The 27,987-nt window shown below is 47.6% G+C and overlaps 1 protein-coding gene across 1 annotated transcript; it reads left to right on the top strand.

Moving 5' to 3' along the window:
* Nucleotides 1-19: 19 nt before the first annotated feature.
* PTCD1 (pentatricopeptide repeat domain 1) lies at nt 20-27,972 on the top strand. The gene is made up of 9 exons (XM_069733905.1): nt 20-115; nt 6,401-6,823; nt 7,462-7,602; nt 9,548-9,766; nt 10,294-10,395; nt 13,547-14,233; nt 23,161-23,277; nt 23,444-23,626; nt 27,749-27,972. The coding sequence occupies exons 2-9, from the start codon at nt 6,431-6,433 to the stop codon at nt 27,875-27,877; spliced, it is 1,971 nt and encodes a 656-aa protein (XP_069590006.1). The 5' UTR covers nt 20-115; nt 6,401-6,430; the 3' UTR covers nt 27,878-27,972.
* The last annotated feature ends 15 nt before the right edge of the window (nt 27,973-27,987 follow it).

Raw genomic sequence — 27,987 nt, 5'->3', positions numbered from 1 at the left:
CCGCGGCAGTGCATGCTGGGTAACGTGACCTGTGACAGAGGACGGCATGGCACGCAGGGGCTGCCGGTCCGTGGCGGTGTGTGCCGGGGGGCACGGCCAGGAGAAGCGGCCGCAGGTACGTGCCAACGGCTCTCTGTCTCACACTATTGCTCGCTGTTATCAGCCTCACGGTGACTATCGGGGTTTGTATTGGCATTACCAATAGGAACTGCAGAAATCCCAGTGCCAGACAGAATACTTAGGATTGAGAGTCCTCAGTGGTTGATACCTTTTAATGGCTAACTGAAAAGATGGTGACAAATTGCAAACTCTGCAGACTACACAGGTCTCTTCATCAGGCAAAGACTAAAACAACATCTGAAGAATCACATATTTATGCACAACACAGCACAGAACTGTCACTATGGGAGAGTGATAACAGCCGTGTCCATGAGTATTGGGACAGTGCGCACCAGAGGCGTAGCCAGGGTTATGGTTCAGGGGGCGAAGCTTCTGAGTGGTCCCCTAACCAGGTAACCTTTATTATAACTGGGTGACGCGCCCTAATAGTGGAGGAGAACCTCAGCAGATGACCGCTCTGTTACTGAAGATAATCTCTATATAAAGATCAACGTAGATATTACCGCCATATGGTCAGTGGTAAGATACCAGTCCTACAGAACATGTAAGAGATCACTGCACAGTTACAGATAATGACTTACCGCTGATGTTCTTTCTGATGGAATCGTTCATTTTTCCCGTCTTTTCCATCTGGCCCAGACCGACATGACAACTTCTTCCAGCCACGACTCGTCTGCAGAGAATACAACAAAGACACATTTCACTTCTCACATTCCAGCCCCATCACTATCTATTCCCAACCTGCACAAACTCCTCATCCTGCAGATACCCCAATACTGAGCCGCTGCTGCCATATGTGTCCCTATTACTGCCCCTGATACCTCAATACTGAGCCGCTGCTGCCGTATGTGACCCTATTACTCCACCTGATACCTCAATACTGAGCCACTGCTGCCATATGTGACCCTATTACTCCACCTGATACCCCAATACTGAGCTGCTGCTGCCGTATGTGTCCCTATTACTCCACCTGATACCTCAATACTGAGCCGCTGCTGCCATATGTGACCCTATTACTGCCCCTGATACCCCAATACTGAGCCACTGCTGCCGTATGTGTCCCTATTACTCCACCTGATACCTCAATACTGAGCTGCTGCTGCCATATGTGACCCTATTACTCCACCTGATACCCCAATACTGAGCTGCTGCTGCCGTATGTGTCCCTATTACTCCACCTGATACCTCAATACTGAGCCGCTGCTGCCATATGTGACCCTATTACTCCACCTGATACCCCAATACTGAGCTGCTGCTGCCGTATGTGTCCCTATTACTCCACCTGATACCTCAATACTGAGCCGCTGCTGCCGTATGTGTCCCTATTACTGCCCCTGATACCCCAATACTGAGCTGCTGCTGCCGTATGTGACCCTATTACTGCACCTGATACCCCAATACTGAGCTGCTGCTGCCGTATGTGTCCCTATTACTCCACCTGATACCTCAATACTGAGCCGCTGCTGCCATATGTGACCCTATTACTCCACCTGATACCCCAATACTGAGCTGCTGCTGCCGTATGTGTCCCTATTACTCCACCTGATACCTCAATACTGAGCCGCTGCTGCCGTATGTGTCCCTATTACTGCCCCTGATACCCCAATACTGAGCTGCTGCTGCCGTATGTGTCCCTATTACTCCACCTGATACCTCAATACTGAGCCGCTGCTGCCGTATGTGTCCCTATTACTGCCCCTGATACCCCAATACTGAGCTGCTGCTGCCGTATGTGTCCCTATTACTCCACCTGATACCTCAATACTGAGCCGCTGCTGCCATATGTGACCCTATTACTCCACCTGATACCCCAATACTGAGCTGCTGCTGCCGTATGTGTCCCTATTACTCCACCTGATACCTCAATACTGAGCCGCTGCTGCCGTATGTGTCCCTATTACTGCCCCTGATACCCCAATACTGAGCTGCTGCTGCCGTATGTGTCCCTATTACTCCACCTGATACCTCAATACTGAGCCGCTGCTGCCGTATGTGTCCCTATTACTGCCCCTGATACCCCAATACTGAGCCGCTGCTGCCATATGTGTCCCTATTACTGCCCCTGATACCTCAATACTGAGCCGCTGCTGCCGTATGTGACCCTATTACTCCACCTGATACCTCAATACTGAGCCACTGCTGCCATATGTGACCCTATTACTCCACCTGATACCCCAATACTGAGCTGCTGCTGCCGTATGTGTCCCTATTACTCCACCTGATACCTCAATACTGAGCCGCTGCTGCCATATGTGACCCTATTACTCCACCTGATACCCCAATACTGAGCTGCTGCTGCCGTATGTGTCCCTATTACTCCACCTGATACCTCAATACTGAGCCGCTGCTGCCATATGTGACCCTATTACTCCACCTGATACCCCAATACTGAGCTGCTGCTGCCGTATGTGTCCCTATTACTCCACCTGATACCTCAATACTGAGCCGCTGCTGCCATATGTGACCCTATTACTCCACCTGATACCCCAATACTGAGCTGCTGCTGCCGTATGTGTCCCTATTACTCCACCTGATACCTCAATACTGAGCCGCTGCTGCCATATGTGACCCTATTACTCCACCTGATACCCCAATACTGAGCTGCTGCTGCCGTATGTGTCCCTATTACTCCACCTGATACCCCAATACTGAGCCGCTGCTGCCGTATGTGTCCCTATTACTGCCCCTGATACCCCAATAGTGAGCCGCTGCTGCCGTATGTGTCCCTATTACTGCCCCTGATACCCCAATACTGAGCCGCTGCTGCTGTATGTGTCCCTATTACTGCCCCTGATACCCCAATACTGAGCCACTGCTGCTGTATGTGTCCCTATTACTGCCCCTGATACCCCAATACTGAGCTGCTGCTGCCGTATGTGTCCCTATTACTGCCCCTGATACCCCAATACTGAGCTGCTGCTGCTGTATGTGTCCCTATTACTCCACCTGATACCCCAATACTGAGCTGCTGCTGCCGTATGTGACCCTATTACTGCCCCTGATAACTCAATACTGAGCTGCTACTGCTTTATGTGTCCCTATTACTCCACCTGATACCCCAATACTGAGCTGCTGCTGCCGTATGTGACCCTATTACTGCACCTCATACCCCAATACTGAGCCGCTGCTGCCGTATGGGTCCCTATTACTCCACCTGATACCCCAATACTGAGCCGCTGCTGCCGTATGGGTCCCTATTACTCCACCTGATACCCCAATACTGAGCCGCTGCTGCCGTATGTGTCCCTATTACTGCACCTGATACCCCAATACTAAGCCGCTGCTGCCGTATGGGTCCCTATTACTCCACCTGATACCCCAATACTGAGCCGCTGCTGCCGTATGGGTCCCTATTACTCCACCTAATACCCCAATACTGAGCCGCTGCTGCCGTATGTGTCCCTATTACTGCACCTGATACCCCAATACTAAGCCGCTGCTGCCGTATGGGTCCCTATTACTCCACCTGATACCCCAATACTGAGCCGCTGCTGCCGTATGTGTCCCTATTACTGCACCTGATACCCCAATACTGAGCCGCTGCTGCCGTATGGGTCCCTATTACTCCACCTCATACCCCAATACTGAGCCGCTGCTGCCTTATGTGACCCTATTACTCCACCTGATACCCCAATACTGAGCCACTGCTGCCGTATGGGTCCCTATTACTGCCCCTGATACCCCAATATTGAGCCGCTGCTGCCGTATGTGTCCCTATTACTGCCCCTGATACGGCAGCAAGGGCTCAGTATTGGGGTATCAGGTGCAGTAATAGGGACACATACGGCAGCAGCGGCTCAGTATTGGGGTATCAGGTGCAGTAATAGGGACACATACGGCAGCAAGGGCTCAGTATTGGGGTATCAGGGGCAGTAATAGGGACACATACGGCAGCAAGTGCTCAGTATTGGGGTATCAGGGGCAGTAATAGGGACACATATGGCAGCAAGGGCTCAGTATTGGGGTATGTGTCCCTATTACTGCCCCTGATACCCCAATACTGAGCCCTTGCTGCCGTATGTGTCCCTATTACTGCCCCTGATACCCCAATACTGAGCCGCTGCTGCCGTATGTGTCCCTATTACTGCACCTGATACCTCAATACTGAGCCCTTGCTGCCGTATGTGTCCCTATTACTGCCCCTGATACCACAATACTGAGCCGCTGCTGCCGTATGTGTCCCTATTACTGCACCTGATACCTCAATACTGAGCCACTGCTGCCGTATGTGTCCCTATTACTGCACCTGATACCCCAATACTGAGCCCTTGCTGCCGTATGTGTCCCTATTACTGCACCTGATACCCCAATACTGAGCCCTTGCTGCCGTATGTGTCCCTATTACTCCACCTGATACCCCAATACTGAGCCGCTGCTGCTGTATGTGTCCCTGTTACTGCACCTGCTGTGTGGTTCTCTGTGCTCTCTAAATTCTAAAGCACCCCTCTATAATATAGTAATGCCAGGGTGCAAGTGCCTTAGAAAATAGTGCCCATATTTTGCCCCCTAGAAAGTAATAATGCCCTGTGTGCCCCTTTGATAGCCACAGTAACCCGAGTTCCCCTATAACAATAAGTGCCCACTTTACATTTAATAATGGCCCAAGTCTCCCCCCGTACAGCTCTCTTATACACAGTATAATGCCCCTCACTGTATAGTAGCACCCACACAGTATACTGACTCCTTGACTCCTTAGTAGTCCCCAAACTGTTTGATGGCTCCAACAATTTATAGTGACCCCCACACTGTAATCTCCATACTGTATGATGGCCCCCTAGATAGCCTCCATATACAGTAGCATAATGCACTAAATAGTCCACAATATAGTATAATGCACTCCCCATAGGCAGACTCTATAGCATAAGGCAGCCCCCATAGGCAGACACTGTAATAAGGCAGCAGACACTGTAATAAGGCAGCACCCCCATAGTCAGACTCTGTAATAAGGTAGCCCCCATAGTCAGACCCTGTAATAAGGCAGCACCCCCATAGTCAGACCCTGTAATGAGGCAGCACCCCCATAGTCAGACCCTATAATGAGGCAGCCCCCATAGTCAGACCCTATAATGAGGCAGCCCCCATAGTCAGACCCTATAATGAGGCAGCCCCCATAGTCAGACCCTGTAATGAGGCAGCCCCCATAGTCAGACCCTGTAATGAGGCAGCCCCCATAGTCAGACCCTATAATGAGGCAGCCCCCATAGACAGACCCTATAATGAGGCAGCCCCCATAGTCAGACCCTATAATGAGGCAGCCCCCATAGTCAGACCCTGTAATGAGGCAGCCCCCATAGTCAGACCCTATAATGAGGCAGCCCCCATAGTCAGACCCTGTAATGAGGCAGCCCCCATAGTCAGACCCTATAATGAGGCAGCCCCCATAGTCAGACCCTGTAATGAGGCAGCCCCCATAGTCAGACCTTGTAATGAGGCAGCCCCCATAGTCAGACCCTGTAATGAGGCAGCACCCATAGTCAGACCCTATAATGAGGCAGCCCCCATAGTCAGACCCTGTAATGAGGCAGCCCCCATAGTTAGACCCTGTAATAAGGCAGCACCCCCATGACATATTTTCAGTTGTTTCACACTTTTTTGTTAAGTATATAATTCCACATGTGTTAATTCATAGTTTTGATGCCTTCAGTGTGAATGTACAATTTTCATAGTCATGAAAATACAGAAAAATCTTTAAATGAGAAGGTGTGTCTAAACTTTTGGTCTGTACTGTATGTGTACATCATCATCACCCCTATATATGTGTACATCATCATCACCCCTATATATGTGTACATCATCATCACCCCTATATATGTGTACATCATCATCACCCCTATATATGTGTACATCATCATCACTCCTATATACAGTATGTGTACATTGTCATCACCCCTTTATATCTGTACATCAGTATCACCCATAGATACAGTGGGGGAAATAAGTATTTGCTCCCTTTCTGATGTTGTAACTTTGCCCACTGACAAAGACATGAATAGTCTATAATTTTAAGGGTAGGCTAATTTTAATATTGAGAGATAGAGTATCAAAAATAAAATCCAGAAAATCACATTGTATAAATGTGCATTTTGCAGTGAGCAATAAGTATTTGCTCCCCTCCAACCATTCCGCGTTCTGTCTCCTACAGAGCAGTCACACGCTGCTAGTCCCCTGGTTGCCTGCACACTGGTACACGCCACTCCAGAGCAGTGAGGCGACATTGCTGACCATGGAGCCACCACACTGTTTAGAGCTGATGTTTTCTTCTTTTTGTGAATTGTTTCAGTTGCATGAAGACCATTGCTCGTGAGAAACCATGGGCATTCTGAAGATCCTCGCTAAGTTGCCATCTTGCTCCCTGGCATCAGGCTGGTTAATAACTTTGCAACCCTTGTGCAGACAGATTTGTCTGACTCCTTACCAGACTCCATCCCAGCAGAGAGTCCCGCGATTCAGGACTATCTCTGACTATGCCGGTGCTGGTCAGAACTCACCAGTCCCAGAGGAGGACAACTTTGGGACATTGTCCAAGACCTACTCCTCAAAAACTGTGTTTAGGAAATCGTCTCCAGATCTCCAGGACTTGAGATATGAGGAGGATGAGGAAATTACTGAGGGCAAGCAACCCTCTCATAATAAGTACAGGGGAAGACGAAACACTCCGTACTGGTACTTCCTCCAGTGTAAGGCCAAAATTAAGGAGGGCAAGGTAAGAATGTGTGTAATGTCATGGTACTGGGGATCCGCAGGGGAGGGATCTTACATCGCAATGCTGGTTTATAATGAGGTAATGTCTGATTATGGCAAACATTGTCCGAAATGATGGCGGATAGTAACCTAAGAAAGGGCGGTAGAGTCACCACTAACACCTAAGAAACACAGCGAAGCCTGGCAAGTGCCCGGATGGAGCAGATAGCCGCCATTATTGTTTAGGACCATAGCCATCACTAAAAGGGCATTTACAGAAGTCGCTCTTGTGCCGTGTTTTTTTTTTTTTTTTTCAAGTGCTGTTTGTAATCACAGTAAAACTATTGCAGTCACTACACGGCCCAGCGATCCTGCAATTAGGAAAATCACATCCAAGACCAATAAATTAGTTACAAGAGTTTTTAAGAAATAGCTGCTGTGTCTTTGCTTAGTCTTTTCCTTGTGTTTTTATTGCATTCTCCGTCTTTTTGCTTCTTTCGTTGCATCTGTACGTTTTTACAGTTTTTCCTTTGTTACTAGTCGCAACATGTTCTAAGTTATGTGATTTATTTGATTTTTTTCCTTCTTTCCTTGCCTTTTCCTGATTCCTTGTGTAAGCCCTCCATTGCTGTCCTCTGATGTGTCCCCTCTTGTGTGCAGCTGGCCCAGGCCCTGGAGCTCTTCGAGGTACAGATGCTGAAAGCGGAGCGGCTGCAGCCTGAAGAACGCAACTACACTGTTCTCATCGGAGGCTGCGGAAGAGCGGGCTATGTGAAGAAGGCCTTCACGCTCTATTCAGATGTATGGACCGGGGGTCAAGTCTGTGCGCCCATCATTGTGCCGTCCATGGTTAAAGGGCTTGTCCGGGCCAAATGAATACGTCTGCAGTCACTGTGTGACTGTATAAAAATAACACTTGGCACTCAAGAGGAATCTGTGAAGATGTTTAATGCAGTCCGTATAACATACATGAACGTTTTGGTCTTACACAGACCTTCATCAGGCAGACTGATGTATTAATGAGCTCTGTATATCCCCGCCCACACCGCTGATTGGCATCTTAGTGTACACTGTGCATAGGCAGAAAACTGCCAACTAGTTGTGTGGGCGGGGTTACACAGAGCACAGCATTAGAGAACTTTTAGATCTGCAGCAGAGAAAACAGGGATTTTTATCAAAATAATAAGCAGCAAAAAGAGTGACGCATCGCTGGGATCGGGGTCTCGCCCCTTCTATCCTGCTGCTCTCAGATGGGGTATCTAAAACCGTGTGAGGATTCCCTTTATGATTCACCTGCACTTTCAGATGGCTTCTTAGAATAAGGAATACCCCATGAGAATAATTGCCCCTGATTATACACTCATGGGGGTAGATTATATGATCCTGTGTATCCTGCACTTTTAGCAGTTTTTTGTGCTCTGCCTTTTCTCCTTCCAGCTCCCTCTTCCATCGGCTTATAGGGGCATTGCAGACATTTTTGTTAAAGGGAACCTGTCGCGTTCCTCCCGGTAGCATTCGAGTTAATCATGGGGGTGGCACCTCTCTGTGTATAGAGAGCGATGGCTGTAACGGCACCCGCTGCAGTGACTGACAGCAGCTCAGCATTAGGGCACGCTGTCAGTCAGGGCCAGCGTGTGGTTACAGCCGCCGCTATCTATTCACAGAGTAGTGACTGAGCCTGTGACCTCCTGGCAGCGGGAGTCTAAATGCCGCCACTGGGCAGGTTCAGAACACTAGTAACCTGCAGGTCAACCCCATATATGTAGGTTAATCACGTTTCTTCTGGTGACAGGTTCCCTTCTCCCATAGATTTAGCTGTTACGGAAAGTGAATGATTAGTGCAAGAGGCCAGAAATTATTACTACCGTATTATTTATTTATATAGCACCATTAATTCCATGGTGCTGTACATGAGAAGGGGTTACATACAATGTTATAGATATCGTTCACAGTAAACAAGTTTACAATGACAGACTGGTACAGAGGGGAGAGAAATGGATTGTAAGTGACAAAAGAAGCAGGTTTACCTGATAAGGTGTATTGTCTTCACTTGCACTATTGATTAATGAAACAAAGTGGAGATACTATTTAGCTGGTAACTGTCATTTCAAAAAACTTAGCATAAATTAATAATATTACCAAATCTATCTAGTCAGAGAAATACGCTTCTTTCTCTACTCAAGAGCCACTTCTCCTTCTTCCTGAAGTCATTATTTAGTCAGACATACAGCTATAATCCATCTATATAAAAACTAGATGGACTTCCAAGTCACTGAGGAATGGAGCAGGAGCACAGTGATAGAACAACAAGAGGGAGAGACGGGCAGAACGTGCTGCAGCTTCTAGTCAGTGGGTTATCTCCCCTCAGTGCTCAGCTCCTACAAAACCATACTCTACCCACTAGCTGGAAGGTAACTGAAGCTTAGCGCTGGTGACAATTGCAGGACACGAAGGAGCAGAATAGTGTTATTCCTCTTACATACACTTAGCAGCAGCCACCTGATAGGACTGTTCTGCCTTAGGAGAGTGTTCCTTAGTGTAACGTTCATTGTCCATCAGTGTAGAAGCTGTGGGGATGTTTCTTGCTGTGAAGGCATCAGCGCCCCAGTGAGCACCACGGACCATTTGTTCTGTTAGTTGAGGGGGACCAATGACGTAATGGAGTTATCTGATCACGCCCTGGGTCTCATGTTCCTCTATCATTACATACAGTTATTATAGACTCATTTCTTGTTACAAAATTTAGATGAAAAAGAGAGGTCTGATTCCTACGGATGCCACGTACACTGCCCTGTTCAATGCCTGCGCGGAGTCCCCATGGAAAGACTCGGGTCTACAGCACGCACTGAAACTGCGGGAAGAATTGATGAACAAGAACGTTCTGCTTAATCCCATCACTTACCGGAGTTTGCTGAAGGTCTGCACGCTGAGCTCAGGGCTGCAAGGCGGTGGTGAGGTATTCAAGGTAAGTCACAGTCCTGGTCACCCACAATGGAGTCCTTATAACTATCCCTAAGTAGGTTAACGGGAGCGAATCATTCCATAGGGAATCCTTCAGCCTCCTGAATCACCTGTGCACTGTGTCTGGGCAGTGACGTGGCAGCCATAAGAAGACCCCACCAGATTCAGTGCTTCTCTGGGGACCAATGGGGTCACTGACTAATTCTGAGACATGTGGACGGCATTGTACTATCTGCTACCAACACATCCACTGCCAGCACAATACATGGGAAGATGGTGCTGTGGTGTCAATGTCAGCTAGTTAGTATGTCTCGTATTATGGTGGCACACGGACCCCCACAGATCCTTGCCACCGGTGTAGCTCTGCGTCCCCCTCACTATTTTTCTGCACGGGCTCTGGCCACTCCGCTGTGCTGGGAACTGCCGCGCTGTCCCACTAAAGTGACCATATGTCATGACCCATAGCAGCGCTGGTTAGATTTCTCACAAGCTGGAGAATTACAAGCTAATATTGTCTTCTTGGATTTTAAGGAAATTGCACAAAAATTTCGTGTCATCGGCCCTGAAACATACAACGTTCTGTTTATGGGATGCATAAAGGATGAAGAGCTGGGCTTCCTACAAGCTCTGCAGGTATGGATTGTGCACACACCCTCACACCCTACATCTGCAGGGCTTTACCCTAACACCGCACACTTACCTGGGAATTCTCTACAGGTATGGATTGTGCACACACCCTACATCTGCAGGGCTTTACCCTAACACCGCACACTTACCTGGGAATTCTCTGCAGGTATTGATTGTGCACACACCCTACATCTGCCGGCCTATACCCTTACACCGCACGCTTACCTGGGGATTCTCTGAAGGTATGGATTGGTGCGTACACCCTCACACCCTACATCTGCCGGCCTATACCCTTACACCGCACGCTTACCTGGGAATTCTCTGAAGGTATGGATTGTGCTCACACCCTACATCTGCAGGGCTTTACCCTAACACCGCACACTTACCTGGGAATTCTCTGAAGGTATGGATTGTGCACACACCCTCACACCCTACATCTGCCGGGCTTTACCCTAACACCACACACTTACCTGGGAATTCTCTGCAGATATGGATTGTGCACTCACCCTACATCTGCCACCCTATACCCTTACACCACACGCTTACCTGGGAATTCTCTGAAGGTATGGATTGTGCACACACCCTCACACCTTACACCTGCCGTGCTTTACCCTAACACCACACACTTACCTGGGAATTCTCTGCATGTATGGACTGGTGTGTACACCCTCACACCCTACATCTGCCGCCCTATACCCTTACACCGCACTTTTACCTGGGGATTCTCTACAGTTATGGATTGGTGCGTACACCCTCACACCCTACATCTGCTGGGCTTCACCCTAACACCACTCACTTACCTGGGAATTCTCTGCAGGTATGGATTAGTGCGTACACCCTCACACCCTACATCTGCCACCCTATATCTTACACCACACGCTTACCTGGGGATTCTCTACAGGTATGGATTGTGCACACACCCTACATCTGCCACCCTATACCCTTACACCGCACGCTTACCTGGGAATTCTCTGAAGGTATGGATTGTGCACACACCCTCACACCTTACACCTGCCGTGCTTTACCCTAACACCACACACTTACCCCTGGGAATTATCTGCAGGTATGGATTGGTGCGTACACCATCACACCCTACATCTGCCGCCCTATACCCTTACACCACACGCTTACCTGGGGATTCTCTGCAGGTATGGATTGTGCACACACCCTCACACCCTACATGTGCCGGGCTTTACCCTAACACCACACACTTACCTGGGAATTCTCTGCAGGTATGGATTGGTGCGTACACCCTCACACCCTACATCTGCCACCCTATACCCTTACACCACACGCTTTCCTGGGGATTCTCTGCAGGTATGGATTGTGCACACACCCTCACACCCTACATCTGCCGGCCTATACCCTTACACTGCATGCTTACCTGGGAATTCTCTACAGGTATCGATTGTGCACACACCCTCACACCCTACATCTGCCGGCCTATACCCTTACACCGCACGCTTACCTGGGAATTCTCTGAAGGTATGGATGCTGTATAGAGAGAATGGGAAAGCCTGTGGGCAAGTGTGGCGACATGGGGTAGGGTCAACGGGTGCTCTAGTCCGCTGCCTTGAGACCGCATGGACCAGGAATCATCCCACTTAACGCCCGCTCACCTTTTATTGTGGGCATAATACTACTCAGACAACACAGGGTGAGGGTAAAATAGCGTTGCAATACTTTAATTATCCACAAACAGACAATAACCCATAGAACAGTCCCAGCAAATTACCCAAGATGGTGCATGGAAGCTGACAGTCCATTGAGGTACCAGGCCAGGTGACGGAAGGGTCACAACCAGGCTTCTACAAACATCTCCATGAGCGAGGTGACTGGTGGGGCCCAATCCTGGCTTTCGCAAACATATCCATGGGACTTGGGTGACCAACAGGTCCAAATCCTGGCCTCCCCAAACGTATCCATGGGTTCAGTGATGGTCAATGGAGCAGATCTGTATAATTTCAGCCAGGGCCGTTGTCCCCTAAGCTGGTATCCTGTAGAATGTTAAATATGTGTCCCTCATAATGGAGCCATGTTGTCCTGGCTGTTTCCCTGGCTGCTGTCCTGCAAAGTGCTTCTGGCTGTGGTTTTGTAAAGAGTCTCTGATTCTTTGGATCTCTTGTTACAGGGGCATATCCCCTCTATATAGTTTGCAACTGTTGATCTTCAAGCCATCATCTAGAGGTCAAGAGGAAGGAGTGATGAGATTAACTTGCATTGTTTGAGTATTTAATCAATTTGCATAGTTCTTCTCCTCTGTTTTGCAAGTCAACAAATCACAGGGTGCCACAGAATGGTCATTCAACATATTAAGCATACATCCATAGTTCAATTACCCCATATCTTTATCCCTCAATGATAGCAGACAATAAGCTTGCAACCATCAGCAACTCCAGAGTCACAGTCAGGCTAGTACGAGCAATAGTCTGTGTTTCATGACCAACCAAAGAAAGACACACAAATTCAAAAGTCAGCATAAAGATAATAACGTATGTCTCCTGGCCTACTGAACTTACATCTGGATATTTAATATTATGTGCTGTGTCGTCATAGCAAGGCTTTACAGATACTGAAAATAGCTCAGAACTTGTAAGAATGTGCTACTAGAAATTGCCTAGTATGTGATCATGCATTTGGAAATGGTATAAGACGATGGGCCAAGCCCTCTACAAAGCTTTTTATCCTGGAAATCACAGGCTTTGCCAATGTGATCCTCTGACCTATCGGAACATACTTAGGCTACGTTCACATTAGCGTTGCGTCGGCGACGCAGCGGCGACGCGCCCCTATGTTTAACATAGGGGACGCGTGCGTTGTTTTGGTGGCGTTTTTCGCCACGTGCGTCGTTTCCGACGCTAGCGTCGGACGCAAGAAAACGCTACATGTAGCATTTTCTGTGCGTCCGATTTTCGTCAAAAACGACGCACGCGTCGCAAAACGCGCGCGTTTTTGCGCGCGTTTGCGCGCGTTTTTCCGTGCGTCGCCGCTGCGTCGTATACTTAGATACTGCCGTTACATGTCAACTAGTCAGTGTCCAGTTAATCACTGCTTTCTTTGTGACGGGGTGTACATACTTTTGCAGCTTACCACACTTGCATGTATTATCCTTCTCTGGTCCTGGTATAATGAATGTATATGCCATCTTGTGCTTCAGGTCTGGAGGCAGATGCTCCTCATGGGGGTAAAGCCGGATGTAAACACCTATAACCTGCTTATTCGTGCCACCCGAGATTGTGGAATTGGAGATGCAGCTGAAGCCCTACATTTACTCACGCAGCCTATGGATCTGCCAACCCTGACTTTAAGTGCAGGCAAAGAGGAGCAAGACAAGAAAAGCCGTCAAGACAAGAAAAGCCTGCAAGTCAAGAAAAGTAAGGATAGCCCTCAAGAGATGGGGCAGCAGATGCTCCTGGACGATTCCTCAGTTACCAGTGGCACCTATAACACAGCTGTGGGCTTGGTAGGCTCACAGACCCTGGCCGTGGTGAGGAAGGCTGACCATTTTCCCAGTGAGCCCTCTTTTGATACCAGTAATAGGCCAAACCTCTTGGACCTGTCTATAAATACGGAAAAAATAGTTTCACTTGCTAATGTCAATACCCCGTCTGACAGACTGGCACTGATTGGTGACTTAGGGGGCATTCTTCAAAAGATGAAAGAAGACAACGTCTGTCCTACAATAAAAACGTTCACGCTGCTAGCGGAAGTGGTGAGACCAGAAGTGGGGTCAGAATCGGCCATACTGGCCATCATGGATGCCTATGGAGTACAGCCTGATCTCACCTTTTTTAACACTTTGGTGTTGAAGAGGAGTAAAACTCTGAATCTGCAGTCGGCTTTGGTAAGGGGATGTTTTAAGTAATTTAAATGATAAAAATGCATCACAAAATGTTTACCACCGCTTGTGAGAAAATCCACGATATCTGACAGCAAAGAGGCTGCAGTAGGTGCCCGGTGTTAGGCTATGTGCACACGTAGGAAAAGAAGTGCAGAATTTTCTGCACAAAATCCGCATCTCCTGGCAGAATCTGCAGCCGTGGATTTGCTGCGGTTTTTATGCAGATTTTCTGCGGATTTTGCCATTGCGGAATTTTAACATGGAGGGGTGCAGAAACGCTGCAGATCCGCACAAAAGAAGTGACATGCACTTCTTTGAAATCCGCAGCAATTCCGCACTGATTTTTCTGCACAGCTTTTTTTTTTTCCCATTGAATAACATTGTACTGTACATCACAGTGCGGATCTGCAGCGTTTCTGCGTGGAAAAATCCGCTGCAGATCCACAGCAAATCCGCATCGTGTGCACACAGCCTTACAAGATTATATTTGTAGTATAAAATCATTTTGTAAAGCTGGTGACAGATATGCCTGACTTTTTTTATATTTTTGTTTTCTTAAAAGAAAAAAGTAAATGTTTTAATATTGCTTAATAACGACCCAAAATTTTTTATTTCCAGTTCATGTAGAAATGACTCTTAGATATCTGTCCATATGTGTCTATCATTACAAAGTAATGGGGCAGATTTACCACTGTGAGGTGACCTTCACTTTGGCAGGAATTGTCACATCTAGATTTAGATCTATACATTACGGCCCTTGGCTCATTAATCTCTTTTGGAATAAAAGTTTGGATCTTTAGGATTTTTTTGCATGTTTTAGGCATTTCTAATTTTTTTTATCAATGTGAATACTTTTCTGCCCAATGATAACAGAAGTATTCTAGGAGTGATACCTTTATTGGCTAACTAGAAAATAATATGTTTGCAAGCTTTCAGAGCACAGTGGCTCCTTCTTCAGGCAAGATTACAAAGAGATTAATAAGAATATAGCACAACATTTAAAGAATACTACAGTAGGACATTTGTTAAGGGGTGGGAATTGTGATGAGTCCATAGATAAGCCAAGGAAATAGGGATTTTTGTGTTACTCACCGTAAAATCCTTTTCTCCGAGACGCTCATTGGGGGACACAGGACAGTGTGGTGTATGCTTCTGCCGCCAGGAGGCTGACACTAAGTAAACGTGAAAAAAAGTTAGCTCCTCCTCCATCGTATACACCCTGACACTGGCTACCAGAGACTCCAGTTTGGTGCAAAAGCAGTAGGAGAACAAAACACAAAAAATGATATAACAGCATAAATACGGAAAACTTATGTCTAGAAAAGATCCTACTGACTAACAAAAACAGATACAGCCAAAGCAGCCAACAGGCTACCAGGGAGGGAGCTGTGTCCCCCAATGAGCGTCTCGGAGAAAAGGATTTTAAGGTGAGTAACACAAAAATCCCTATTTCTCCTTTGCCTCATTGGGGGACACAGGACTGTGGGATGTCCTAAAGCAGTCCCAGGGAGGGAAATTAACTCACCAGTAGTAATTATTCGGATAATGATTCTCTATAAGTGCGCCACCGCCGCTTGAAGAATCCTTCTACCCAAACTTGCATCCGCAGAGATCTGGGAGTGGACATTATAATGTTTGACAAACGTGTGCAAACTAGACCAGGTTGCAGCCCTGCAAACCTGTTCTGCTGAGGCCTGGTGCCGAATCGCCCAGGAAGCCCCCACTGCTCTAGTGGAATGAGCCTTGATTCCAGCCGGAACCATCATGCACTTGGTACGATAGGCCTCCTGAATGGTTGCCCGTATCCACCTGGCCAGGGTGGATTTTGAGGCCACACAACCCTTCCTGCGACCTTCCGGAAGGACAAACAGAGCATCTGTCTGGCGAAAAGGAGCCGTTCGGGAAATGTACCTCCTCAGTGCCCTCACCAGATCCAACGTATGGAGAGCTTTTTCTACACGGTGCGTAGGCGCAGGACAAAAAGAGGGCAGAACAATATCCTCATTGATGTGGAATGAGGAAACAATCTCCGGCAAAAAAGACGGTGCTGGTCTGAGCACTACCTTGTCCTGATGAAAACGAAGAAAGGGAGAACGACAGGAGAGGGCTGCCAGCTCTGATACCCGCCTTATGGAGGTTATGGCCACTAAAAATACAACTTTCCAGGAATGGAGAGTCAAGGAAATATCCTGAAGAGGCTCAAAAGGAGCGTCCTGTAAAGCCCTTAAGACCAAATTAAGGTCCCAAGCATCCAAAGGAGTCTTATAAGGAGGGACCTTATGAGCGACACCCTGGAAAAAAGTTTTGACCTGAAGATTAGTAGCAATCCTGCGCTGAAAGAAGACAGATAAGGCCGAGATCTGCCGTTAAGAGTACTTGGCGCAAGCCCGGAGTCCAGGCCTGTTTGAAGAAAGGCTAGAATGTTTGGGACGGAAAAACGCAGAGGGGGCAGCCCGTGCTCTCTACACCAAGCAAGGAAAACTTTCCAAGTGTGATGGTAGATTCTGGCCGAAACAGTCTTACGTGCACTGATCATAGTATCTGCTACCTCTTGGGAGAACCCTGCCTGAGTTAAAACCCAAGATTCAATGGCCAGGCCGTCAAACGTAGGACCCCTGAGTTCTGGTGGTAGATCGGCCCTTGCGAAAGAAGATCTGGCCGATCGGGGAGCCGCCATGGAACCCCGGCGAGAAGCTGCACCAGGTCTGCATACCAGGTCCGACGAGGCCAATCCGGAGCGATCAGAATAGCCGGTACTCTCTCTGCCTTGATTTTCTTGATTACTCTCGGGAGCAGAGCCAGAGGCGGGAACAGATAAGGGAAGAGAAATTGGTTCCAAGACAGTACTAGCGCATCTACCGCGATAGCCTGAGGATCTCGGTACCGAGAGACAAATCTGGGTACCTTGGCATTGCCCTTGGACACCATTAGATCCACGTCTGGCGTCCCCCAACGATGGTATATCTGCAGAAAAACCTCGGGATGGAGAGACCATTCCCCGGAAGCTAGACCCTGACGGCTTAGGAAATCTGCCGCCCAGTTCTCTTCGCCCGGAATGTGAACTGCCGAAATCACAGAGTGATTTCTCTCTGCCCAGAACAGAATCTGTTTTACTTCCTGCATGGCTGCCTTGCTGCGAGTGCCCCCCTGGTGATTTATATAGGCCACAGCTGTGGCGTTGTCCGATTGAATTCGGACAGGGCGACCCGCCAGAAGATGGTGAAAATGTCGCAAGGCTAGCCGAACTGCTCGGATCTCTAAGAGATTGATGGGGAGGGCTGATTCCTGAGGGGACCAGAGCCCCTGAGCTGTGTGATGGAAGAACACTGCTCCCCAACCCAGGAGACTGGCATCTGTTGTGACCACTAGCCAATTGGTTGGGGGAAAGGGCTCCCCCCTGAGGAGTGATGAGCTGTTTAGCCACCAAGAGAGGGACTGCCTGACCTGGAGAGACAACCGGAATCTGCGGTTGAGGGAGAGAGGATTTCTGTTCCACACTGCCAGGATAGCTTGTTGGAGAGGGCGAAGATGAAGCTGCGTAAAAGGAACTGCCTCTATAGTTGCAACCATCTTTCCTAACACCCTCATGCAAGACCGGATCGTATGAGAGTACATTTGTTGAAGCTTCCATACTTCCTGCCGAAGGGCAAGGACCTTGTCCTGGGGGAGAATTGAAAGGGCTTGAGAGGTGTCGAAGATCATGCCTAAAAGCGAGATTCTCCGAGATGGTTGAAGGGATGACTTCCTTAAATTTATTAGCCAACCTAGACGTGAAAGGGTGTCCAGAGTGATGCCGACATTTTCCCTGCAAGATTGAAAAGTCGCCCCTTTGATCAGTAGATCGTCTAGATAAGGCAGGACAACTATGCCCCGGGAGTGCAGAATGGATACTACAGTTGCCATGACTTTTGTGAACACCCTGGGGGCGGAGGCCAGCCCGAAGGGTAAAGCCGTGAACTGGAAGTGCTGATCGTTTAAGGCAAACCGGAGAAATCTTTGATAAGGTGGAAAGATGGGAATATGTAGATAGGCGTCCTGAATGTCTATTGAGGCCAAAAACTCCCTTTTCTAGCGAGGCGATGACAGACCTGAGGGATACCATCCGAAAGTGACGAACGCGGACAAACCTGTTTAAAAGTTTTAGATCTAGAATAGGCCTGACTGTTCCGTCCTTTTTGGGGACTACAAAAAGATTGGAATAAAAGCCCCAAAACCTTTCCTCCCTTGGAACAGGAGAAATTACTCCGCTGAGACGAAGGGTCTCTATGGAGTTGTACAGGTCTTGACGGAGAGACTCGGACTTGGGAAGACGGGATGGGAAGAACCGGGGAGGAGGTAGACGGACCAGCTCTATCTTGTAACCTGAAGATACAAGCTCCCCCACCCACCGGTCGTGGATTACCTGAAGCCAGACCTGGTGAAACAAAAGAAGACGTTCGCCTACTCTGTTGGAGGAACCCCGAGGAGGCCTCCAGTCACTTAGCCGAAAACCTTTGAGTCCTAGATCCTCTGGATCTAGTTGACTGGGAACGCATTCTTCCCCCCTGGTTGGCCGAATAGGGGAACCGAACGTCACGGTCCTGATTGGGTCGACCCTGCGCAGCAGAACTCGATGCTGGAGCCCATCTAGCATTGCGAAAGGGTCTGAAACGAGCCTGAAATTGGCGGCGAAAAGGCTGTCTAGTCCTCAGCTGAGGAAGAAACTTACTCTTCCCTCCTGTGGAATCCGAAATCAGCTGATCCAGTTTTTCACCGAACAAGCGACCACCCTGATACGGTAGAGTAGTAAGCGATTTTTTTAGAAGTAGAGTCAGCCCGGCATGATCTTAGCCAGAGAGCCCTTCTAATAGCAATAGCTTTAGCCGCCGCTGCAGAGGCACAATCTGCAGCATCCAAAGATGCATTAATCAGATGACATCTCCGCCAATTCTGCTGACAAATCACTCTCTTGAAGAGCCTTAGTTAACGACTCTGACCAAGACATCATAGCCTTAGTAACCCAGGTTGCCGCGAAGGAAGGGAAAAGCGCTGAACTAGAAGCCTCGAAAACGGAGTGAGCCAAGCTCTCAATAAGACGATCCGTAGGATCCTTAATTGCCGAGCCATTAGGGAGAGATAGCAATGTATTAGAGGCTAAACGGGACACCGGAGGATCCACAGCAGGATTTTCTGCCCAATTACTACAAAGTTCAGTAGCAAAGGGATACCTAGCTTTCAGAGCCCTAAGCCCTGAAAAGCGTTTGTCCGGGTGTTCTCGGTTACGGCGAATCAGGTCCTCAAATTCCGGATGAGAGGAAAATACCCTATGGGCCCGTTTTGCCCGCTTAAACGAGACCTTATGATCCGAGGATGAGGCGAGCTCGTCCTCTATTCCCAGGGACTGATTGACAGCCTCAATGAGGCTATCTACCGACTCCTGAAAACCAGGATTCTCAAAATTAAGGGACCCTTCAGACTCATAGTCTGTCTCAACTTCCCCGCTCTCTGCAGGGGAAGGAGAACGAGATACAGAGCTCCAGGATGCGGAAGCACCTGAGGGCCTGGGAGACGCAGCGCGAATCCGCTTTCCACGCGTCTGTCTAGTGTGAGCGCGGCCCCTGCAAGCCGGAGGCTCCTGAGACCCCGAGGCCCTCTCCGAGACAGATGGACTGCTGGCCCTAACTGCCGGGGTCTGAAGGGATTTGATTGCTTCAGTAAGGGACGCCATCGATTGCGACAAAGACGTGACCGGCGGAGCTGCCTCAAAATCCTCAGAGGCAGAAGCCGGAGGGATTGCTGGGGAGCTGGCAGGGGGGGGGCTCCTGGGCGCGTTCAGAGTCACAGGCCTCGCAGCGGCGATTACTCTGGGCGTGCGGGAATGGGGCACGACAATCTACACAACCGGTAAATAGAACCGTGTGAGACTTTAACTCTTCTAGACATAGCGATCCGTAAATGCTATACCTGGGGCCAGAGACTGGGTCAAAAAATACTGCTTCAGCCAGCTGGAGGGAGAAGCACTCACCCCAGTCCTGTGTCCCCAAGAACGTTGCGACAGTTCCAGACGCACGCTGCGGAACAAAAGGATGCTGCTTTTATCTTTTTCAGAGCCCCTTGAGCCGATGTCAGGGGGAGGGACCGCCAAACAGCGCTGCGGCCTGTAGTAGGCCTAAAGCCGGAACCTCAATTTTTTCCCCCTGAGAGAGGAAAGGCGGAACCGGAAGTGGACGCACCGGAAGGGGAGGAGCCTAACGGCACGGTCTGCTGGGTGGAAGCCCGGGCCCTGTGCTGCCCGAAGATGTCCCCGAGCAATCTGGAGACCTGGCCCGCACCTGGAGATGATAGTGCGGCACCAGCCACACGTAGCGCTGCGGCGCCAGTAGCGCCGTAACGCCGTGGCGCCGGCCGCAACACAGCACCGCAGCGCCGGGTACAGAGACCCCACCACAGCGCCGCAGAAACGGCCGCCTGAAAGAAAGGGGTCGGCAGCAAAGGAGCGCTGCAGAGCCGCAGCACAATCCGAACACGGCGCAGGCAACGGATCCCCCCCAGCACTAGAGAGCCCCTGCAGTCGCAAGATGCCAGGGGCGTAAGGTAAAACCTAAAGCGCACAGTCAGGAGCCCCCCCATTGTTAGATGCCAGCAGGGCGAGGGGGGAAGCAAAAAAGACGGTGCAGGAGCCCTATCTCCATTACCTAGGATAAGGAGAGGGACCGTCCACCACCCCATCTATCACCGCAGCAGAGCAGGGGTGTAGAAATCCGGGGGGGAAACACGGACGTCTAGGGGCACCTGTACAGCCCAGGGTCTAAATACCTTAGGGTGGTCAGGGCCAAGTCTGGTGCAGAATCCCACGTAGCGGGAAAGGGTACGTGGATATGGAATCACACGTGCTTGCCCGTTGATGGTTTTGGGGAGATCGGACCCTCAAAAGGATCCGTCGCGCCTTCAATTCATAGTGTTGAAAAAAAGGAGTCCAAAGGAACAGGACTCAGAGGTGTGCCTCCTTGAGACACTAAGCATAAACTGGAGTCTCTGGTAGCCAGTGTCAGGGTGTATACGATGGAGGAGGAGCTAACTTTTTTTCACGTTTACTTAGTGGCAGCCTCCTGGCAGCAGAAGCATACACCCACAGTCCTGTGTCCCCCAATGAGGCGAAGGAGAAATCAAATTTGGCATTCTCTTAAGGTACCTTCACACTGACCAACTTCACAACGATATCGCTAGCGATCCGTGACGTTGCAGCGTCCTGGCTAGCGATATCGTTGTGTTTGACAGGCAGCAGTGATCAGGATCCTGCTGTGACATCGTTGGTCGGAGCAGAAAGTCCAGAACTTTATTTCGTCGCTGGATCTCCTGCAGACATCGCTGAATCGGTGTGATCGGTGTGATGCCGATTCAGCGATGTCTTCACTGGTAACCAGGGTAAACATCGGGTTACTAAGCACAGGGCCGCGCTTAGTAACCCGATGTTTACCCTGGTTACCAGTGTAAATGTAAAAAAAAACCAAACACTACATACTTACATTCCGGTGTCTGTCGCGTCCCTCGGCGTTCTGCTTCCCTGCACTGTCCGCACCGGCCAGCCGTAAAGCAGATCACCGCTGTGCTTTACGGCCAGCCGGCGCTCACAGTCAGTGCAGGAAAGCACAGCGCCGGAGGACAGACACCGGAATGTAAGTATGTAGTGTTTGTTTTTTTTTTTACATTAGCACTGGTAACCAGGGTAAACATCGGGTTACTAAGCGCAGCCCTGCGCTTAGTAACCCGATTTTTACCCTGGTTACCAGGGGACTTCGCATAGTTGGTCGCTGGAGAGCTGTCTGTGTGACAGCTCTCCAGCGACCACACAGCGACGCTGCAGCGATCGGGATCGTTGTCTAGATCGCTGCAGCGTCGCTAAATGTGACGGTACCTTTAGAAATGGAGAGGCAGTGGGAATAATGTTCTTAGTTATCTGGAGTCCGTCTGGTGGAGGTGTGAATTGTATCCATGTAGTGACTCATAAATCCAGGTGTTAAATTAAGTCTTAGTGTTAAAGAATTGAACATTTTCATTAGTTTGAATTCCCAAATTTTCCTTTCTCTGTCATCCTTAAAATGACCTTTTAGTATTAAGACTTTTAAATCTGTCATACTGTGTCCAGGTCCCCACAATATGCGAACTTCTTTCAGGCGAAACTGGAGGAAGAATTTTTGTCATCTTGCTCTGTTAAACCTCTTGCATACTTCCGCTACATTGATGATCTGCTAATATAATTCATGTTGCCCAATAATAGTCCACATAAATGTAATGACCACCAGACTGTGGGGAAACAATGTCAGCAGCACTTCTCATCATCCATTTTATAAATGAGATTCAACCATAGATTTCAATGGGTGCACAAGAATCAGCCGCCATCCGTGGGGCACAGTCCGCGGGGCTGGTGCGTTTTTAATGGATGCGTTGTATAGATTACATAGGAAAGTGTACTTGGCCATTTTTATTCCTTTTTTTTTGCTTATGGATGACAAATGAACCACTGTACGGATCAAAGCTGTCCCTTTGTTTCCTGAGCGGTAAGCAGCCAATTATTCATGTGAATTTGCGCTTAGACCGGGAACTGTGCACTGAGCCTGTATGTAGGCGTTTTGTGTGCTGCCGCCAAAATACAACGTTCAGTTGCCCGCAGCAATATTTTATGTGTGAATACTATTTAATACAGATTTTAGCATTTCCCTTTTTTGAGAATATGTTGGGCCTCATGCATAAGCTGACTTTTTGAAAAAACGGACAGATACCCACAACAACCAATCGGAGCTCTTCTTTTATTGCCCTGGAAATATTAAATCTGGCATCTGGTTGGCTGCCGTGGAGAACACTGACACATTCGGAAACCTCGTGCCGATTGTTTCACACTTGATGTCACACGTACAGTCTAAAATCTGATCGTCTGAATGGTTTCTTTACAGGAGCTGTTGCCTATGATGGCACAGAGAGGAATTGCGCCTAACGTCCATACCTTCTGCAATCTCGCTAGGGCATGCCTTAAAGAAAAAGATGGTTTACAGCTCCTGGAAGACATGGTGGTAATAACATATTGCTGGTTTACATTGTTTATTTAGTGTATTGGCTTTTTTTACTCTTACTTGATAAAGTCTAGAAAACAATAAAATGTTTTCACTGATTTGCCTTTTTATATAAACCAAGTCACAAGGATCTTCTTGCATATCTGATCGGTAACTTACTTTACAGATTTGTGGATTCCATCCAAATGTCAATGTATATAGCACATTGATTAATGCGGCCATAAAGAGGTTGGATTACGTCTACTTAACCAATATTCTGCGGGACATGAGGAACAGAAATGTGGCTCCTAATGAAGTGGTGATCCGTCAGCTGGAGTTTGCAGCACAGTACCCACCAAACTTTGATAAAGTGAGTATACAAGCTGATAAAACCAATAATATTCGAGGCTGGTGAAGAGGAGCGAATCGGCCTCCTTTTAGGTAAAATGGATTGTTTTTATCAACATGGAAACTTGTGTTTGGTAAAAAATAATCCACAGCGCACTCAGTCAACCAAGAAGGCCAGTAAAACTAGTGATCCAATAGAAACAAGCGTTTGCAGAAGTTTCCTTTTGTGAACATGATCCTTGAAGTTAAAAGGAAGCTGTGAAATAACGCTATTAACCTGCAGTTATGGGGTTAATCTGCAGGGTAATACTGTCAGTTAGGTGCCCGTCCGCTATATTGAATGTGCAGCATCTTAGAGAAAATTAACATTAGTCCTCCCGTGAGCCGCCGGCTTTCAGTCATGCAGACGTGCCTTCAGTCACCACTCCATGCACAATGAGCAGTGGCAATAAGCACGCTCCAGAACTTTGACTGACAGGTTGCTCTGCACTGATGCCCTGTTATGTTGGCTGTCAGTCAGTGCCGGGGTGTGCTTACCGCCACTGCTCGCGGTGTACAGTTTGGTGACTAAAGGCACACCTGCATGACTGAAAGCCAGCGGCTCAACGGAGGACTAAAGTTAATTTTCTCTTGGGTGCTGACTCCCGGTAAGTCAGCCAGTCACCTTCCTAATGCTATTAACCAGGTGACTAACCCTATGTCTGCAGATTGATAGCATTATCCGAGTGGAAGGTTCCCCTTTAAAGTGACTAGGAATTTGTATATAACAAAAAATAAATAACCGGGTGGAGGAATAAAGCAGCTGTCCGAAACTAATGCTTATGTTTAGACACCTGCAGACTCTCATTGATTGGATCAGGTATGTGTCATATACAGTTGAAACTAGAAGCTTACAAACACTATATAAAAAATACACATCTGCAGGTTTTTCTCAATATCGGACATGAAATCAGAATAAACCTTTCCCGTTTTAGGTGAATTAGGATTACCATAATTATTAATATTTGCCAAATGCCAGAATAATGAGAAAGGGAATGTTTTAAGACATTTTTTATCACTTACTGCAAAGTCAAACATTTACATACACAAAGATTACTATGCCTTTAAACAATTCTGGACTGTCCATATGATGATGTCATGTGTTTGGAAACTTCTGATTTTTGGCAACATCTGAGTTACAGACACACCTGTGGTTGTATTTTAATGCACACGTGAAACACACTGATTCTTTGTGTAGCATCATGGGAAAGTCAATAACTCAGCCAGGATATCAGGAAGAGAATTGTGGATTTGCACAAGTCTGACTCATCCTTGGGTACAATTTCAAGATAGCTGAAGGTGTCTCGTTCGTCTGTACAAACAATTCTACGCAAGTACAAATAAGATGGCAATGTCCAGCCATCATACTGCTCAGGAAGGAGACGGGTTCTGTGTCCCAGAGATGAACGTACTTTTGTCCGACATGTGCATATCAACCCAAGGCCAAAAAGCAAATGACCTTGTGAAGATGATGGTGGAGGCTGGTAAGATTGTGTCAATATCCATAGTGAAACGAGTACTCTATCAGCATGGGCTGAAAGGTCACTCTGCCAGGAAGAAGCCATTACTCCAAAAGAAACATAAAGAAGCCAGATTATTGTTTGCAAATGCACACAGGAACAAACACTTTAATTTTTGGAGACATCCTGTGGTGTGATGAAACTAAAATTGAGCTTTTTGGGCATAATGACAATCGTTGCGTTTGGAGGAAAAAGGAAGAAGCTTGGAAGCCTAAGAACACCACCCCAACTGTGAAACACGGAGGTGGCAGCATCATGTGGTGGGGTTGTTTTTCTGCATGAGGAACTGATGCACTTCACAAACTATATGGCATCATGAGAAAAGAAGATTGTGGCAATATCTCGACATCAGCCAGGAAGTTAAATCTTGGGCGGAAATGGGTCTTCCAAATGGACAGTGACCTGAAGCATTTTGCCAAAATGGTAACAAGGTGGCTTAAGGATAACAAAGTAAATGTTTTGGAGTGCCCATCACAAAGCCCTGATCTCAATCCTATTGAAAATTTATGGGCAAAGCTGAAAAGGCCGGTGTGAGCAATGTGACCTACAAACCTGGATCAGTTACACCAGTTTTGTCAGGAGGAACGGGCCCAAATTCCGACCAACTATTGTGAGATGCTTGTGGAAGGAGATCCCAAACGTTTGACCCAAGTCATTCAGTTTAAGGGCAATGGCACCAAATACTAATGAAATGTATATAAACTTTTGACTTTGCAGTAAGTAATAAAAATGCCTCAATACATTCTCATGATTCTGGCATTAGGCAAATATTAATAATTATGGTAATCCTAATTGACCTAAAACAGGAAAGGATTATTCTAATTTCATGTCAGATATTGAGAAAAACGTGTATGTCATTTTATATAGTGTATGTAAACTTTTGGTTTCAACTGTACATACAGTACAAAGATGGTCTATAAACATAAGGCTGAATGACCTCGGGGAGATCAAAACATCCAACACCACGGAGACACCATCACGTGTTTCTCAACGCAGTGATCCAGAACACTGCCTCCATCCCTTATGGGAAATATGCAAATGCGTGTAGAAAAGCCGCGGAGACACCATCACGTGTTTCTCAACGCAAGCAATAAATAGCCAGGTCTTTCACCAGGAAGGAACAACCACGGGAAGGGCAGCATCCAAAAGGAAAACCACCTATGCCAAACGTGGTATCCATCCACAGATAGCTGTTTCGGGGTATTTGCCCCTCATCAGTGTGGAGTAGGAAACTGGCTATTAGGAGCAGTGCCTATTAAAAGGACTATAAACATAAGGATGAATGACCTCGGGGAGATCAAAACATCCAACACCGCAGAGACACCATCACGTGTTTCTCAATGCAAGCAATAAAAAGGAAAACAGCTGTCTGTGGATGGATACCATGTTTTGGCATAGGTGGTTTTCCTTTTGGATGCTGCCCTTCCCGTGGTTGTTCCTTCCCGGTGAAAGACCTGGCTATTTATTGCTTGCGTTGAGAAACACGTGATGGTGTCTCCGCGGCTTTTCTACATGCATACAAAGATGGTGCTGGCTGTATTATATAGCTGACATCTGCCTCTAAGTATTAGTTGACACACAGTTTTTGTGTTTATTTTTTTCTTCGGGTGTTTTTTTGCAAACCTCCTCAGAAAATGCTTGAAAAACTATTCCTATTTTTTTTTTCTATTGTAAAACCACTTTTCAGTTCATATACTCAGGCTTAAGAGAATTGGAGAATTTTTTTTCTGAGCAAGTTATTACATTGCATATGATTACATATCGTTACAGTTTTCTTTCTTAAAAAGGTCTTTATTCTTATTTAATATGATTGTGAGGTCTAATCAAAGGTTGCAGAACCCTCAAGGGAGCATGATGGTCTGACAACCCTTCCCACCTCTTCCCCGCACTCCTGTGTTAATGTGTCTCCATATTGTCATGGTCCAGTCCGGAGTTTATTTTCATCTTTCCTCTCTTGGGACTGGTCATGCAGGGGTTAATTTCCTCAGCCTTGTTCTTGAGCTAGCTGGGCTATTTCAGTCCTTCACAGCCTGCTGACTGGTGTTAGTGATAGTTCATGCTTCCCAGCTTGAGCCCCTGACCTGTATTCTGATTTTGGTGATCCTTGTGTCTCTGACTGCCTTTACCCGTGTATGACTCGGTCTGATCTCTGGACTTCGCTTCTTGTTTTCTGTCTCTGACACCACGCTCCCCTCCTGGTTCCGACTTTGTCTTACGTCTCACGTTTTGGTTACCACGTCCCCGATAGGCTCTGATTTCTTGCGTGTCCCTGACTATTCTCCTGACTGCCCGTGTGTACAGTGCTGATATCTCTGTGTATGACCTTGGCTTGTCTGACTTCTCTCATTACCTGTGACACCTGTGCCTGAGCTCTGTGTTACTTAGCTTAGTGTTTAACCTCTCTTCCCTCACCAGCTCCCGCTGGTGGAGGTTTCACTACACATATTATATTATTTGTTCTAGTGTTATTTGCTGTATGTAGACTGCTAGGATTCATAATGAAAGCCATGATGCCTCCCTCCCACTGACATCAATCCAACATTCATTGATGACTGTTAGTTCTCTTTTGGTTATTTCCATTGTAGTACCTTAAGAAGAATGTGTTCTTGGAGAAGATAGACGGCTTCCGTGGCTACTACAACCGCTGGCTGGAATGGATGAATGCTGAAGAAACCGAACATCCATGGCAGAAATTCCGCACTAAACCTCAGTGATTCCAGTTAATGATTTTTACATGTGTGACTGTGTATATACTGTAATGATCAGCGATAATTTACATTCTTCATGAATAAACGCTTTCACAAAAATATTTTTCACCCTTTTG

This window comes from Ranitomeya imitator, chromosome 7 (genome assembly GCF_032444005.1).
Source record: "Ranitomeya imitator isolate aRanImi1 chromosome 7, aRanImi1.pri, whole genome shotgun sequence".
Taxonomy (NCBI): domain Eukaryota; kingdom Metazoa; phylum Chordata; class Amphibia; order Anura; family Dendrobatidae; genus Ranitomeya; species Ranitomeya imitator.
This window is presented reverse-complemented; position numbering and strand designations above follow the sequence as displayed.